A 17,840-nucleotide genomic window follows, 5' to 3' on the forward strand; every position below is an offset into this window, starting at 1 on the left:
CAGTATGGAGAATATGCATACTGATGTTGGGGTGTAAAGGGACATCATGTAATCAGTTTTATATTTTTAGAGTTTTGCTTGAATATGTGATTGTGGTAAGTGCAAGTGCCTAGTAAACATCGTTCTACGGTCATCTACTCTTCCACCTTGGAGGGTGCCTTGTGCACACAAAAATTGAAGTTCAGTGCCTTTAGTAGCTTTTTCGGCTACAAAGATCTACAAAGATCGACAAAGAACAACAGCCACGCCAAAAAATATTTTTCATGAAAGACACCTCTACAATGGTAGGTACACACAACTGACATGTTTGACTAAAGCATGTCTAACATTAAGGTGTGATTGTCAGTTTGCTTTTCATTACTTGCAAAGAGCTTTTTTCTATTAGCTTTGAAAATTTCTGTATCCTCGCTTTCGAAGAAAATCGTTTCCCATGAACGTTTAAACATCAAAGACATAGGCTACCAGCAACAGGTTTTTCCACTGTTTCACAACATTAGATTCTCTTCACATTTTTTTAATTTAAATTTTAAAAGTATAAGAAAATTTTAATCATTACAATATAATGAAATCCCCCATTTTAACTGTTTTAGTCCCACTAGTGACCAAGACAGAATTTCTCCTTACACTATCAGTACAATATCAAGCAGACTATTAATGAGAAAAAAGAAAAATATAAATTAGGGAGAATTGGTTGATCCAAATCCAAATTCTCCAACCTAACATCACATAAATTGTATGGCAGACAGTAAAGAGAATTACTAATGAAATCTTGAAAGTTAAAGGGTTATGTAATCATATGTACCAGGAAGACAGCAAATAAATGTGACATACTTCAGTAAAGTGTTCTTATGTACAATGAAGTTTCAAACTCATTGAAGTTAAGTTGACGTCATGATTCAGATTTTAGTTTAAGAAATGTGTAATATCTCTTTACATGGATGAAAACAGCGGAAACCGGACTCTCCATGGTGGCGTTGTCTTTTTGCTCGTAAATCAATCCGTTATACTGGAAGTACGTGGATCTCAATACGAAGGTCAAAAGGTCAGCGATCTGTGCAGGCGTTAGCGTGGTGCGGTCTGCAAAGCAAGGGCCATTCTCGAGTTTCTGCAGTGCGGCTTGTACAGCGGCGTCGATAGGAACGTTGGTAAACAGCGACTCTACGTCGAAAGATACCATGATCTCGTTGTCTAGGTTCGTCTCATTGCTGACGGTGGATACGAAGCGAGCTGAATTGGTTACCGTTTACTCTGAGTTTCCTGTTAAAGGAGACAAGATGTTGGTTAGGTAAGCGGATAAATCATATGCAAAGGTGTTTACGCACGACACAATAGGTCTTAGCAGTACATCGGCCTTATGAATCTTCGGTAAACCGTTGATTCTGGGCGGCTGTTTGTGTCGGGGTCTGATCTTGTTGCAAACGGCGTCTGATAGATATCCGCTTCGCTTCAAGGTAAGCAGCTTTTCCGACAACTTGCAAGTCAGACAGTCTGTCGGATCTTTATTGAGGAGCTGATACGGTCCGTTCTCAATAAGCGTAGACATCTTAGCTCGGTAGGTGTCGGTATCCATGACTACGCTAGCGCGCCCTTTCTGTACTGGGAGAACCATGATGGACGCGTCTTCTTTCAGACTTTTAAGTGTATCTCGCATCTCCTTCGTGATGTTAGCCTCTGGTGGTTCTGCCTGTTGAAGGATACCGTTAACAGCTCTTCTAACATGATGATCTCTGTGGCAGGAATATTCGCAGGAGTTACGGTGAAGTTCAGTCCTTTCTTCAGTAGGGCTTTCTCGGCATCGCTAAGGGACCTAGAAGATAAATTAATAACCCAGTTAGTTTTGTCAACATACGGTGTAACAACCGGTGACACAGCCGCCTGTATCCACGTGTAGCCAGGCTACGTGGACGATACCTTTACCATCCTGGATCACGGAAACGTGAATGACTTCTTACAGCATCTATACAATCAGCAGCCTTCCTGGACACCGCAGTTTTAAGAGAACCTGACGGCCGCCTCACCACCAGCGTATACGGGAAGCCCACGCACACCGATTAATACTTAGCGTATGATTCACACCACCCTCGATCAGTAAAACGCGATATTGTTAAGTGCCTTTACGAGCGCGCCAAACGTCTCGTAACAAAACCCTCTGTCATCTCCAAGGAGGAAAAAACATCTGTCATCTGTTCTGGTTTCTAATGATTATCCTTTTTTTCTTTTTTGCAGGAACTTACCGAGATCGGAAAACCAAACAACAGTGCCGAACCCGCCAACGAGTTCAAAGCTACTGCGGTTTTACCTTATGTCAAAGGTCTGTCCGAACAGCTTCGCTGTTGCCTATCCTTGTGAATGCGGCAAGGTGTACATCGGAGAGACTGGAAGACCCATGCAAGACAAAATTAAGGAGCACGATCGAGACATTCGACCCGCCCGTACCGAGACCGCCGCCGTTTCAGAGCATGCCTACAACACCGGACACAAGCCACTCTGGAACGAAATAAAGTTTATCGATCGTGACCCTTCTTACTACATGCGCAGGGTCAAAGAGGCAATTCATGTAAGAATTCACCCTGACAACATCAACAGGGATAGTGGAATCGAAATTCCAGAAGCGTGGATGCCCACGATCAAAAAACACAACAACAGGAGAGCCGTGGGACAGCGGACCGCCGAGGGAGTAAATCACTGAGTGAAACAGGAAGGTTCGAAATGCACCAATCAGAGCAGTCGAAAAAACAACTAATCACAGCAGAGCATCATGCTTTATAAGATCACAAGAAGATTGGGAAAAACAAGGTCTGAATTTTTCTGGGCCTTAGAGTAAGGGAAAAGCCAGATAAGACACGACTTACCCCCTCTTCTTTCTCAGATCCTTCGTGGTTCGCTTCTCTTTGTTGATGACCCCTTTTCAGTCTGTTTTCTGGAAACCCTTTCTCCACGAACTTGAATTATAACAATTTCCTGCGGTTGAAAAAGCTTTAGTTCTGCCGGTGTGTTGCTTCGCGAGCTAAGTAAAAGCTGCAAAATACTGAGAATTACTGTTCAAATACAACCTCAGCTATTTTGATCTCCCGCTCAAACGCATGTTGCTAATTATTTGCTTACGCATCCTCGTAATGCCAAACAGTGTGCGCGCAGTGCGCTGCGCTTAGTATCGGCAGTGGAGTATGAGCACTTCATTGGGATGTACTGTTGTCTCCTGGCACTAGCGGGGTATCCTATTAACGCACACAATCGCGCCTGCGCATTACTTTCTCCTTCTCCCTTCCATAACGTAATGGCTAAGATAGTGCCTGCAATGCAGTTAACCGCGCATGCTAAAAGTAGCACCTTGTGCGGAGGCCCGTACAGTGTCAAATCGAACTTTTTTCGGCTATGGGTTACTACTATTTTGTATAACTATGGGGCTACGCTGCACGCGCTGTGTCAAAGAGGAGTTCAAAAGCTCCGGAAGCCCCCCCTCCCCCCCCCCTTACCCTACCACACCCCCTCACCTCTTACGAACAGCGAACTTTGTGTCACACATTTAGCACGTTGAATCGGAAGCTTATTCTGTAAGAGTTTGATACACATTATTTTCCTGACGGAGTTTTCTGTAGGATCGTTCCTCTTCATTTCCTCAAACCAATGTCGCCGCAATGGCCGGCAAGCGAATCTTTATGCAAGAGGCAAGGTTGAAGAGCAAAGCTTTACGTATCCTCATCAACGGTAAGCCATGTTTTTACTAATTAGCCGTCTAAAAGAGATTCTAAAGTAACGTTCTGAGTTTTAACCCTTCGTCAGAGTGAGAAAATCACATATAAATGTAAATCAAATTAAGAATAATTAACGTATCGTACAGTTCCCAACACTCTAGCAAAACCACGAAGTAATTTACAGTGATCATTTTGTGGACGACAGCGCCTTCACCTTCACCTTCAGAATACTACTTTTAAGTCCACGTTTATCTCCCAGAGTCAATTTTAGTAGAATTTTTGGGTGAGTTTTTTTAAACAAAGTGGTCTATTATGACAAAACATGGCGTTTTTTGTCGTTATCAAGCGGTAAACCTGTTTCGAGCGGTAAACCCGTTATTCCCCATGGATAACCACTAAATGATGGTTCTACTCGGTATCTTAAATTGCGAATTTACTGCGCCAAGGTTTTATGGATGTAGACAAGCTGCATTTTGATGCCTGTTTTGTGAACAGATAACATGATAAGTTTATTATCATCAACATTTGGTTGAGGAGCCCTCGTCAGGATGAAAATTATCGTCGCACGCATTTATCAAATGATAGATTAGCGCTTAAAGTTACGGGTCTCAAAGTGCTTGGTTTCTGTGTTTATAAATTGAATACACTTCACTCTCAAAGTGCATCCCAACAAAAGGGAGTACAATGACATCTACAGTATGACAGGGAAACCTTAGGAAAAGGGGAGGGTGAGTTATAATCGCTCCCCCGGAAAGCAGTGATAAGTCTAGAGGGTGATGTCACTTTTGAGGAACGTTTTTGTTTTAAATAATTTTTATGCGGGGCAGTCCAGAATCAGCGCAAGTCAAGTTTAGTGCGATTGAAATTAAGGTCCAGTTTACTATACTGCTAGAAAACTTTGAGCAGGACTTCAGACTTTTAATGAACGATTTGTCAAACTTATTAGAACGAAAAAATGTATGGCGCGGGACTATTCAGATAACAACTGAAGCCGAAAATTTCGTTATGAACCATTAATTAAAGTAGAATTTGTCTACTAAAAAACCAGTTAATTTTTAGAATTGCATGACATTTTTAAACAAACACTCTGATTCTCTTTAGAGGTTTCAAGGAACCATTTAGTGGAACTTTGGAGAAAATCTCTGACTGCCGGGCATTTAGCGTTTACGTGGCCGTGCCCGGCAATCTGATCAGAAGCGTTGACAACCGAACAATATTACAAGCTCGAAGAATTTGTCCACTAGAAGAGCAAGATAATTTTTGGAATCGCTTAACAATTCTGAGCAATCATCTGATATTCCTACGAAGTTTGAAAGAACCTTAATTTTGGTGGAAATTCTGTGAAAAATTCTGACTGCCGGGCATTTCGTCGTCTTGAGAGGTCGTTATTAAAACATGGAATGACCTAGATCCATCTAAAACCACCTACATCACCCTAAAACCACAAAAACCACCTGAAACTACGTTCAGAATACTATTTTTATCCTTTTGAGGCATTTTTGTGACAATTTTGTTGACAAATACACACAGGAAATGTCGTCTTGTTAAGCAGGTTCCCATTAATAACGAAAACCAATATTATTGAAAATTAAGTCACTGTCTGCGACATTTGCCCATCCAACGGCTCGCATGAAAGTATTGGAAAAACACAAAAAGGGAAAAATACAAAGAAAATTGTTTACTCAAGAGCAGCAGGAAGAGCCATAGGGCTTTTCGAGTAATATATAGACTACGTTTTCGAGGTAAGTGTTTTCGAGGTCTGCTATTTTCAACGTCTGATAGAGGTCAACGGAACACCTAGTAGGTAGTGGGAAATTTGATGAGGTTGCGTAATATAACATCAGCTGTGATGTGTTTCATTGATACGGACACTCGAACAGTGTCAAGTCCAAACATTTTTCGGCTTGATGGGTTACTACTATTTTGTATAACTATGGGGCTACCTTTCGCGCGCTGCGAGCTCCGCTATCACAGTTTCTCCCGAACATTTTACATCAAAGAGGAGTTGAAAGGCTCCAGGAGCCCCCCCCCCACCCCTTACCACCACACCCTTACACCCCTTACGAACAGCGAGCCTAGTGTCACACACTTCGTTGTCCTGACGACTGAGCGAGAGCATGTTGAATCGGAGGCTTATTCTGTAAGAGTTTGATACACATTATTTTCCTAACGGAGTTTTCTGTAGCATCGTTCCTCTTCATTTCCTCAAACCAATGTCGCCGCAATGGCCGGCAAGCGAACCTTTATGTAAGAGGCAAGGTTGAAGAGCAAAGCTTTACGTATCCTTATCAACGGTAAGCCATGTTTTTATTAATTGGCCGTCTAAAAGAGATTCTAAAGTAAAGTTCTGAGTTTTAGCCCTTCGTCAGAGCGAAGAAAAACACATATAAATGTAAATCAAACTAAGAATAATTAACGTATCGTATAGTTCCCAACACTTTAGCAAAACCACGAAGTAATTTACAGTGATCATTTTGTGGACGACAGCGCCTTCACCTTCAGAATACTCCTTTTAATTCCACGTTCATCTCCCAGAGTCAATTTTAGTAGAATTTTTGGGTGAGTTTTTTAAACAAAGTGGTCTATTATGAAAAAACATGGCGTTTTTTTGTCGTTTTCCAACGGTCAACCTATTTTAATCAGTAAACCCGTTATTCCTCGTTGGTAAATCCACGTTTATCTCCCAGACTCAATGTTAGTAGAATTTTTGGGCAAGTTTTTGCGAACAAAGTGGTCTATTATAACAAAACATGGAGTTTTTTTGTCGTTTTCCAACGGTAAACCCGTTATTCCCCGTAGGTAACCACTAAATACCGGTTCGACCCGGTATCTTAAATTACGAATTTACTGCAGCAAGACTTTAGGGAAGCATACAAGCTGCATTTTGATGCTTGTTTCGTGAACAAATAACATGATAAATTTATCATCATTATCAACATTTTGTTTAGTGAAGAGCCCTCGTCATGATGAAATTATCGTCGCACGCATTTATCAAAGGGATGAATTAGCGCTTAAAGTTACGGGTCTTCAAGGTGCTTGGTTTCTGTGTTTATAAATTGAATACACTTCACTCTCAAAGTGCATCCCAGCAAAAGGGAGTACAATGACATCTACGGTATGACAGGGAAACCTTAGGAAAAGGGGAGGGTGAGTTATAATCGCTCCCACGGAAAGCAGTGATAGGTCTAGAGGGTGATGTCACTTTTGAGGAACGTTTTTGTTTTAAATAATTTTTATGCGGGGGAGTCCAGAATCAGTGCAAGTCAAGTTTCGTGTGATTGAAATTTAGGTCCAGTTTACTATAGTCTTAGAAAACTTTGAGCAGGACTTCAGACTTTTAATGAATGATTTGTCAAACTTATTAGAACGAAAGAATCTATGGCGCGGGACTATTCAGATAAGAACTGAAGCCGAAAATTTCGTTATGAACCATTAATTAAAGTTATGCTGCGGTCCATTCTTCATTGGAAAAAATATCCAGAAATTTCCAAATCATTTCTGGCCAAAAAAAAAAGGAACGAATGTTTTCCGCTCACACTACAACGGTCGTCAACGGCGGCAGACAGATTTGAATGGACCTTGATCATGTAATTACCAAGAGCTTAATTAAACCGCCAAAAAATTGAAAGAGCATTGATGTTAGCTTTTTCACTTGCTCGGAGAATTTGTCTACTAAAAACCAAGTTAATTTTTAGAATCGCATGACATTTCTAAACAAACACTCTGATTCTCTTTAGAGGTTTCAAGGAACCATTTAGTGGCACTTTTGAGAAAATCTCTGACTGCCGGGCATTCATGAGGGGACGCAAATCGTCTGCACTGTAAGTACATATCAAGCTCCGTAGGTGATTTAATACCATTAAATATGAGATATTTATGTCAGCGTTTGCATGGTTAGTATCGTTAGCGCCTCTTCCGGTTGGATCTGGACAATGTTTGGTTTTTTTTCCCAGATTGCTTTTCAGTGCATGTAGTTTCCGATGTGCATGAAGATTTTCCAGATATTCCCCTCAAAATGGCGCCGAGGAAAGGTTTTTCGACCTTCTCTCGCGTGGTCAGTTAGGGATTAAGCGATCAGAGTTACTGGTACGTGCTCACAACTGAAATTTGTGGAATAATTCCCTTACAATATTTAAAGCGATCGCCGATCGTGAAAACTTTTCCTGAAGATTTCTGCAGAGTTGAAAGGGGCAAACTTCGGCTTCTTGATGGGCGCCCTTTCGTCAACAAGAAAAGTTCAAGTGCATTCGAAGTTGTTTGCTCGTCTTTTGGGCTTGTATCGGCTATTCTGAGGAAGAAAACAAGTTCTGAAGAACGAGGATCCGCCGCGATTTATAAAGTGAAAGAATTTCTGAATGGCTTGGCTTTTAGTTCCCTTAAAGGAGACGGCGACGACGTGGACGTGAATTGCGAGCGACCACGTGCAGCTCGGCGCCTTTCAATGCCTCCTCAATTCAACACTCCTAAGACGAAAGAAACGCCTGTCCCGGTTCATTTGACTCCTCCAAGCAGTGGCAGTCTTAGTTCCCCAAATCTTAAGGAGATTTGTGAAAGAAATGATTTGGAGACCCCAGAAAAGACTTTCCTTATTAAAAAGAGGGGGAGCCGCGTTCTCCAAGATGTACAAGGCATCTGTGAAAGGAGCCGGGAAAATTTGTCAACGGTGCTTTCCAGCATGTGTGCTTTTGGTGATCCTGAGGCGAAAGCTATCGTAAATGAGATTGTGGAGGATGTGGCCCTGAAGAAAGGAGTTAAAAGGACGGTGGAAGAGCTTGTTGGTGATGAAACGTTTTCTTTATACGTGGAAAGCCTGCGAGTTCCAGATTGGGTGTTACTATATTTCAAGACCAAGGCAAGGATATCTGGTAATACTTGGCAAGCCGTAATCAATATCACCAAACTTGGAAGGACAGGGGTAAGGTTTATTCTTAGTAATCAATGTTACAAGGCTAAATGTTTTGCCTACTTTATGGCGACCGCTATCACAAATCAATAACCAGCCTCAAGGGAAGTTCCTAACAGTCACATTCGCTCTTTTCAAAAAGCCTTTTTTTTTTGACAAATTGTCATTATTTGCTTGAAGTTTAGTCGCTCATGAAAATTTCCGTTTTAAGATACAGTAGGATCGGTGGTAAAAAGGCTTTAAAAGTTTTAGAATTTTGGCTTCTCTGCCTCTAAGATGTAGAAAGACCATTGACACCGAAAACTGCCCTGAAGAGTTTTTGAGACTGAGAAATTGTTGCCAGCTTAGCACAACTTTAGGATGGCGTCTATCATTAATTTCAAGGGTGGAGGGGCAGCATTGCATAGTGTTGATCTCTCAGAAGGGCTCCTTCTTTTGTAAAGGACATGTCTGCACTCAGATTTATCCCAACTTGGAAGCAGTGCTATAGTAACAAATTAAATGCTTGAAAGTGATTCAAGAAGTGAAAGTCTTATTATTATTTATTATTACAATGATAATGGCTGATTTTTTAACCCTCAGTTATCAATGTGTTTTCCATGTTAATTTTGTTGTTTTTAATTTTTGTTTTGCTCTCTTTCTTTGGTATCCATTTTAGAAATCCTCTGACACACCAATATTGTTAAATCTTAATCAAATGAAGGCTGCCAAAAAAGTGATCTTTGGAGTTTGTAAAGAATACATGGATGTGAAAAAGGTGCCAACTCCTTTACAAGGTTATCAGGTGGATTTGTATCCTGTTTTGGAGCTGATTGTTTGTGAGCAAAGACTGCATAAGGTGTGCTCACCAACTCTCAAACTTCTGATCAAGATAGATGGAAGACCCTTTTGTGGTAAATACAGACTGTCAGGTTTAAGTATGCTGTTATAAACTATAGAACAAACTCAGAGTAAATGTGTAGCTGTGTATAATTTTGGTCCCATGAATGTGAATGAATAACTGTTTCTATTATTATTTTTTTATGATCAGGGAGAAATCAGGTGTTGGTAGGTCTGGTTTCCCGTCTTAATCCTGTATACAGCATACAGAGTGCAAAGTCTGTTTACCCACTGGCCATTGCCAATTGTAAAGAAAACAGGTTCATCATCAATTTCTATTCTATGTTACCAAAATACTTTTTCTCCTTTGCTTGGCATGGTTATGAACTGTTTACCACCCACAGTATAGACACTTTTCCATTTAAGCTTTCCTTACTGAAAGCCTGTAGTTTTGTAGACTATATATGACAGTTTTCATTGTTGTAATGTTGGCTTTCCAGTGGCTCCAAGATCTGACAAATGTAACACACACACACAACAAAAAAATACCCACACATAATTAGACAGAAAGAAAAAAAAAACTACAAACCCTTTTGCAATATAAGAACCTTACCCCAACACAAGCTCAATAAATAACAAGTTTCATTGATTGTCTTTATGCCTAATGTTATTTTGATAGGGAAAGCCTGAAGGTACTTTTAAAGGATGTAAATGATCAAAAGAGAATTATCAAGAACCAAGGAATTTTTGTTGATGGCATTAAGTTCAATGTAGAATTTGATGGTAAGATGTTTCTGCCAGTTTATCGCATAAAGGTTGTTTGCAAGAACAACCCTGATCTTTTAAGGGAGGGGGGGATGCTGACTTTCTTTTTTTGAAACTTGAGGGTTTTTTTTCCATTATCAGTGTAGCTGACCAATATTTTAAACAATAAGTTATTTTTCTACATGTATGTCATCATAATTCTTTATTATTGTTGTTTTTTGTCATATCTTAGTTTCATTGGACTACAAAGCACTGATCCTTCTTTTGGTAAAGAAAGGGGATCTTGATTTTCAACTTGGTGGTCGTGGGGTAAATGTGGAATTTTGCTTTATATGCAATGCAATCAGGGTTAGTATTTGTGTTGGTGTACATGTGGATGTATAAGGATTTTTTTAGTTGTTGAAGTTCATCAGTTGCAATACACAAGCTGCAGTCTTCACTAATAATGCAACCACAAAATTTTGTAAGATAATATTAATTTAATTTGAGATAATTCCATTCCCCATTAGGGTTGCAAATGTCATGATGTAGCCCCAGATGAAACCTGCCTGGAATGCCTACGAAGCAAGTGTAACATAGGCAGGTATATTTTTAGTTTAGCCTTTCATGATCATTACTTAATGAACAGGCTTACTTAGGAAGTGCTTGTGGCCTTTTGGGTATCAGAGTTGATGCATTGGTGAGAGCAGCCACCTTCCACCAATCTGGATCTGTTCCTAGACAAAGCACAGTATGATTTGTTGGCTCTCTAATCTCCTCTGAGAGATTTTTTATCCAGGCACTCTAGTTTTTCCCTTTAATGGAAAACCAACATTTGACTTCATTGATTTTGGGTTGTCTCTTTTTGTTTAATTATTAGTCAAGAGCACTTGTGCTTGGCTAAATACCCTTGAGACTTGAAAATCATCATTGTCATTTTTATTTAACATTGTTTCTTGAGTTTAAGATTCATTGAGTTATTCCCATTTATTTATTGCCATGGTCTTCATGAGACTATTAATTTTTTATTTATAAATACATTGTAAATGCATCATTGTTATTCATGTATTTGCAGATCAACTGGAATTCGGGATGATCTCCTTTTTCTCCTTGATGAAGAGCTTACTAGCATTCAGTTGTGTGCTCTCCATATGGAGATGCGCAATACTGAGCAGTTGCTTGCGTCCATTGGTCTGATTGCCTACAAGATTGGTTCACTTCCAGAAGCCAATCAAGCCCTGAAGTGCTTTGGCCCAGAGTCTTTTCATGGTGATAGAATTTCTGTTAAGAAGAAGAGTGGTCAGGAGTCTGCCATTTCAAAACAGAACATTCATGTGAGCTCTATGTCAGGTGCGTGAGTGGTTGAATTACTGGCTTTGTGTGTATTTTAAAATTGATTTGCTTTGTGGGTATCTATTATTTTTCTCATTGTGATAAACACATTTCAGGTCCAACAGAATTTGAAATTCTTCAAAACCTTGAAGAGATTGTGGGACTCTCCCTTCCACTGGACAAGTTAAAGCTCTCCTACATGGATGTAAACACTGCCAAGAATTTCATTCTTAACCGTGTTACATTTTGTCAGTCCCGTATTGATGTAAGTCTTTGATAGCAGATGTGGCATTGGCAAGTACCTTCACTTGTGGTTCAACAGTTCATGTTTATTGTTCTTTAAGTTTAGAGGTGTGGTTTATGTTGTGCAGCGCCCAGATGTTTCATCGGAGAGCGCTATCAAAATGGGCACCATTTGTAAGTACTTGCTTCCTTTTCAATTTCACACTATGCACTAGTTACCTTTCCTAGGAGATCCATGAACTTAGAGTTTCTTTCTTGCAAAAGGTCTTTCAAAGATCTTATTTAGTAGGCTGTACTTTGAGGTGGCACACCCAAAAGTGCAGTATAACCCAGCATTTTTGTATTTTTACACTCTTTCAATGATCTTATTTAGTAGGCTGTACTTTAAGGTGGCACACCCAGAAGTGCAGTATAACCCAGCATTTTTGTATTTTTACACTCTTTCAAAGATCTTATTTAGTAGGCTGTACTTTAAGGTGGCACACCCAAAAGTGCAGTATAACCCAGCATTTTTGTATTTTTACACTCTTTCAATGATCTTATTTAGTAGGCTGTACTTTAAGGTGGCACACCCAAAAGTGCAGTATAACCCAGCATTTTTGTATTTTTACACTCTTTCAATGATCTTATTTAGTAGGCTGGACTTTAAGGTGGCACACCCAAAAGTGCAGTATAACCCAGCATTTTTGTATTTTTACACTCTTTCAATGATCTTATTTAGTAGGCTGCACTTTAAGGTGGCACACCCAAAAGTGCAGTATAACCCAGCATTTTTGTATTTTTACACTCTTTCAATGGTCTTATTTAGTAGGCTGCACTTTTAGGTGGCACACCCAAAAGTGCAGTATAACCCAGCATTTTTGTATTTTTACACTCTTTCAATGATCTTATTTAGTAGGCTGCACTTTAAGGTGGCACACCCAAAAGTGCAGTATAACCCAGCATTTTTGTATTTTTACACTCTTTCAATGATCTTATTTAGTAGGCTGTACTTTAAGGTGGCACACCCAAAAGTGCAGTATAACCCAGCATTTTTGTATTTTTACACTCTTTCAATGATCTTATTTAGTAGGCTGCACTTTTACATTTCGAGCATGTCTAATCAGCACGACTTATCTAATATGAGAGGAACTGTGAGAAATGTTAACTTGTAGAGGTGAGTCAGTGGAGTTATGGTTATCCTCCCACCTTTAGATTTTTAGCGCGAACATAGCTTACATACACGGATACACAGGATAGGTACGAGATGAGAGATGAATATACAAAAATGTTTCAGGGATGAGGCCTTCTGTGCCACTTGGCGCGAAGAAGTTAGGTGAAGGTGAAGTTGCCACAATAAAATTTAATAATTGAAAGAAAATATAACTAACATACCTTGGTTTTTCAATCATTAATTTTAAGAGAAGGCTTTGGCTTTGGCTTGTGAAAATGCTTGCAAATAGATCATAAATTTTAGAAAAAGGGAAAAGTCTCTGCTTAAACTCAAAGCCTAAATGCTGACTCTTAGGTTCCAGCAGGCAGTGTCCTAATACAAAGTTTTTTGAGCCACAGCATCCTTGTTTTATTCCTAAGTTAATTTTTGGCCTTTGCCAGTGGACTGCAAGAGTTATTGTTACAATAGCAAACAGAAACTGGCAAAAAGATGAGTCATCTTGGCAGTCCTGTTGATAAAAGATGTGACATCTTCACAACAGGAATACTGATTTGCTAAAGTAACAATGGAAACAGAATTTTATCTTGCATATGCCTAATTCTTCTATTCTTGATTATTTTCTTCTTCCTTTCTTTCCCAATATTTCAACTACAAGAAGGCTTAGGCTCAAATAATTTATTATACCATTTTTGCCTACATTTATGTCATTCTAGATCTCACAGTGAACACTAATGTAATAGGGAACACAGTTGTGTGGCAGATGATAATGATCAAATGAATAAGTCTACTGAATTCATTTAAAAGTACTATGTTTACAGACTAGATGGACAGTACCATTGACATGGATAAGTCTCAAACCAGGTCAAAGCCTATCATTTGGTCAGATAGAAACACACCCAAACTACTGTGTCATGCACCAGGTCTGTTAGTAAGGGCTATTCTTCAGGGTTCTGTTATTCAAAATTACACCAGAGTTAAGATAGTGTGCACTTATTTCTAAGAACTCAGAAAGCAACCCACCCAGTTTTAACTTTGTTTATTTACTTTTAGATATGCAAACAAGTTATACTTGGTTTTACTTCCAATTGGTCAAGAAATTGGCATTAATGTCTAACAATGGAAAGCCAATATGATGATAATTAGTTATCATTACAGAAAACTATACCATAAAATTTGACACTGAGTTACTGAAAACAACTCGTACTTCATCATATGGGATTAACACAGACATGCTGGTACACATTTTGCAATTTATTTTCCAATTGTATACCTGGCCATCCATCCAACATTGTGGCCTTTCTGTGCTGCTGGAACTGTTTTTGTGATAAATTTTTTTTGTTTTTAATTTACTGTAGTGTGACTTTCCCTAATCCAATGCAATAAAATAGTATACTGACTGTTGCGGATGTATTTTCTTCCCCTTTGAACTCCATCACTAGAGATATAGGCTCTCTTTCAAGCTGGATTCCTATTATTGCAGGAATGTTTTTGTGTGTGAGAGTCTACATGATTTGTGCCTCCTTTACCATCTCTTTAGTGCTTTGCATCAGACATTGTTTTTCTACCACAAGAACGTTTAATCTTTTGAGAGATTTTAAAATGCACCAGCCATATGAACCCTGTCCTAGTATTAGTTCCTTTTCACTGATTGGTTGAAGCTCAGATGGGTCAATTAAAATTAACAGTGGCAAATTTGCTACTGGGTGGTCCTGATTTTGTATTCCTGTCTCTAATCTGGAATAAAGTAATAAACAGAAGAAAAGTGAAGCTGGTCAGCTAGATTGTGTAATAAGTGGTAATAGGACTGAGTAGTTTTGGTCTGTAATCATATGAGTGATAAAAAAATCAGACGACTGCATAGTGGGAGTACAATTTGTTTATCACGAGTGTGATTACAGACCGAAACGAATGACACAAAGTCCTTTTACCAATTAATCATAAAAATTACAATTTCCAAATTAAAAAGAACACTTAAATATTGTCTTTGCTCAAGGGAAACCAATTCTCTGTTTTGTAGAAAGCCCCAATTTAGGAATCTGTACACTGTTTCTATGGTGATTGAAACCAAGGTTGTGATCGATTGATTTAAACCACAACTTTGAATGTGATTGGTTGACTTAAATTACAACTTTGAATGTATTTGGCTTATTGAACTGTCCAACAACAACTTGGCAAGTGAATTAGTGGAAAATAGGAGTTTTTAAAACTAATCACAATCGAGGAAATTGTAATTCCCATGTTAATAGATTTATTGATAAACTTTATCCCTTTCATATAATACAAACAGAACTTTCCAAAATTCCCTGACTATTAAGGTACTGACCTATCCATGATAAAAATAAAATTTCCCTGATGAAACGGATACAAAATGTCCAGTCTCCTCTTCATTAAAACATTGCTAAGATCATCTGAAATATTTCTTCCAGCATGGTATGAAACTCAGTGGTGTAAAAACTTTAATTTCCCTGACTTTTCCCTGACCTTGAAATTTCTATCCCTGGCCATTTTTTGATCTGTGGTAACCTTGGTAGGGCAAGATCAACACTACATGGCAAGATGGAAGGGAAAATGCTCAAAGCTCAATGACTGTCCTTTTCAGACGAAAGTTTAGCCTGTCTGCTTGGTAAACAGAAATGAATGAATTCCCGCTAAATCATTTCAGATGAGGCAATTTCAAATGGGGATTCCTTGCCTTATTTTATGAAAATGATTGTAGTTTTTTTTTCATTTCATCATAAAAAGGAGAAGAATTTTGAGGGCTACACTCTCCCCTCCCCCTATGAGTTTATGTTTAAGTCAACCCCAGGACGTTTTGTACAATGCAAGACAATGCTAGTTTGATTACGTTCAGCGTCAGTTCGGTGATATCGTTTTTTGTAACCAACTGCTCATTTTCTGATATCTATTTTATTCTATTTTGACGCTAACCGAGTACCTACCTTGGTTTTGTCCAGGGTCTTTTTATTCTGTTCGACTAATGCTTTCCATTTGCTATAATACATTCGCGCCAAGAATATGCATCTCTTTCCTTTTGTGTTCTCATTTCTCTGTTCTCCCTTTCCCTAGCTGTCCTTGACAATCGTTCACGTTTCCTCCTTTGATTTCGCATGCTGCGTTTTTTTTCGATTGTACTTTCCCGAGATCGTCGTGGCATGATTACTTTGCCAAGCACGCGCCAAGCGCGCGCTTTTTGTTGGCGATCGTCTTCGGTACTCGATTCCCTGTGGCTGAGTTTGTGCCCGCGTTTCCATACTGATATAATGTTGTAGAAAATTCTAGTGGACAGCGGCCTATCTCAACGGGATAAAACGATAAAAATTAACCGGAAAGCTTTGTTCGCAGTGAATGTACAACTACGAAGAATTAATGTGGATGAAACAGGGTACAAGGTTTATGCAAGGACTACCAGAAAAAAAAAAGCAGTTGAAATCCTCCAAGTATAAAGTTTTTTTCAATGTAAAATGCATTTTCCACGCGTTTCAATATCACCCGACCTGCCACAGACTTCTGATCAGATTTATTTATTATTCCCTCATCGGTAGTAGTATATCCTGTGCCAATTACGTAAGTGAAAGTCATGTTTACTGACAAAGTTTGACAAGCGATGACGTGTCATTGATGCCTAACATTCCCTCATCGGAAAATTGAGACATGTATAGGTCTGTTGGTGTTCTGGTTCACTTTCAGTTAAACGACATTTCTGTCACAAAGTGACGAGATTATGACGCCTTGCGGTAAGCATATTGAAGCAACCTGGAGCGCTACCAGATACTCCAGAAAAAAAGCCCATACAAAGCCTTAGAAAAGTTTTCTAAGGCTTTGTATGGGACAACGGGAGGTACTTACAGTGCACGCGTTTTCCGTCCTGTCATGAGCGTTTACGTGACCGTGCCTGGCAATCTGATCAGAAGGGTCGACAACTGAACAATATTACAAGCTCGAAGAATTTGTCCACTTAAAGAGCAAGATAATTTTTGGTATCATTTAAAAATTCTGAGGAAGCATCTAATATTCCTACGAAGTTTGAAAGAACCTTAATTTCGGTTGAGATTCTGTCGAAAATTCTGACTGCCGGGCATTTCGTCGTCTTGAGAGGTCGTTATTAAAACATGGAATGACCTAGATCCATCTAAAACCACCTACATCCACCTAAAATTACAAAAACCACCTGAAGCCACGTTCAGAATACTATTTTTATCCTTTTGCCGGAGGCATTTTTGTCACAATTTTGTCGACAAATACACACGGAAAATGTTGTCTTGTTTTGCAGGTTCCCTTTAATAGCGAAAACCATACTATTGAAAATTAAGTCAGTGTCTGAGACATTTGCCCATCCAACGGCTCGCATGAAAGTATTGGAAAAACACAGAGAAAATTGTTTACTCAGGAGCAGCAGGAAGAGCCTTAGGGCTTTTCGAGTAATATATAGACTACGTTTTCGAGGTCAGTGTTTTCGAGGTCTGCTATTTTCAACGTCTGATAGAGGTCAACGGGACACCTAGTAGGTAGTGGGAAATTTGATGAGGTTGCGTAGTATAACATCAGCTGTGATGTGCTTCATTGATACGGACGCTAGTACGGTGTCAAGTCGAAACATTTTTCGGCTTGATGGGTTACTACTATTTTGTATAACTATGGGGCTACCCTTCGCGCGCTGCGAGCTCCGTTATCACAGTCTCTCCCAAACATTTTATATCATAGAGGATTTGAAAGGCTCCAGGAGCCACCCCCCCTTACCCTACCACACTCTTACACCCCTTACGAACAGCGAGCTTAGTGTCACACACTTCGCTGTCCTGACGACTGAGCAAGAGCATGTTGAATCGGAGGCTGATATTCTGTAAGAGTTTGATACACATTATTTTCCTGACGGAGTTTTCTGTAGCAACTTTCCTCTTCATTTCCTCAAACCAATCTCGCCGCAATGGCCGGCAAGCGAACCTTTATGTAA

General features: G+C 39.4%; 2 protein-coding genes across 7 annotated transcripts; one reads left to right on the plus strand and one right to left on the minus strand.

Moving 5' to 3' along the window:
* Positions 1 to 889: 889 nt before the first annotated feature.
* Positions 890 to 1,651, minus strand: LOC136279021 (uncharacterized). The gene is made up of 2 exons (XM_066162360.1): positions 1,323 to 1,651; positions 890 to 1,205 (listed from the first exon to the last, which is right to left on the minus strand). The coding sequence occupies exons 1-2, from the start codon at positions 1,649 to 1,651 to the stop codon at positions 890 to 892; spliced, it is 645 nt and encodes a 214-aa protein (XP_066018457.1).
* A 5,835-nt stretch (positions 1,652 to 7,486) lies between these two features.
* LOC131786023 (uncharacterized) lies at positions 7,487 to 14,075 on the plus strand. Of its 6 annotated transcripts, none has more exons than XM_066162475.1 (11): positions 7,487 to 7,516; positions 7,649 to 8,610; positions 9,257 to 9,491; positions 9,629 to 9,737; positions 10,097 to 10,200; positions 10,415 to 10,530; positions 10,692 to 10,765; positions 11,237 to 11,511; positions 11,610 to 11,758; positions 11,843 to 11,910; positions 12,806 to 13,523. In XM_066162475.1, the coding sequence occupies exons 2-11, from the start codon at positions 8,137 to 8,139 to the stop codon at positions 12,888 to 12,890; spliced, it is 1,689 nt and encodes a 562-aa protein (XP_066018572.1). In that variant the 5' UTR covers positions 7,487 to 7,516; positions 7,649 to 8,136; the 3' UTR covers positions 12,891 to 13,523. The 6 variants fall into 6 exon arrangements, with proteins under 6 accessions (XP_066018572.1, XP_066018576.1, XP_066018578.1 ...); XM_066162479.1 differs by lacking the exon at positions 7,487 to 7,516 and adding an exon at positions 13,940 to 14,075 and having other exon boundaries at positions 7,574 to 8,610; positions 11,838 to 11,910; positions 12,806 to 12,892; XM_066162481.1 differs by lacking the exon at positions 7,487 to 7,516 and adding an exon at positions 13,940 to 14,075 and having other exon boundaries at positions 7,574 to 8,610; positions 11,838 to 11,910; positions 12,809 to 12,892.
* Positions 14,076 to 17,840: the final 3,765 nt, after the last annotated feature.

This window comes from Pocillopora verrucosa, chromosome 2, assembly GCF_036669915.1.
Source record: "Pocillopora verrucosa isolate sample1 chromosome 2, ASM3666991v2, whole genome shotgun sequence".
Taxonomy (NCBI): domain Eukaryota; kingdom Metazoa; phylum Cnidaria; class Anthozoa; order Scleractinia; family Pocilloporidae; genus Pocillopora; species Pocillopora verrucosa.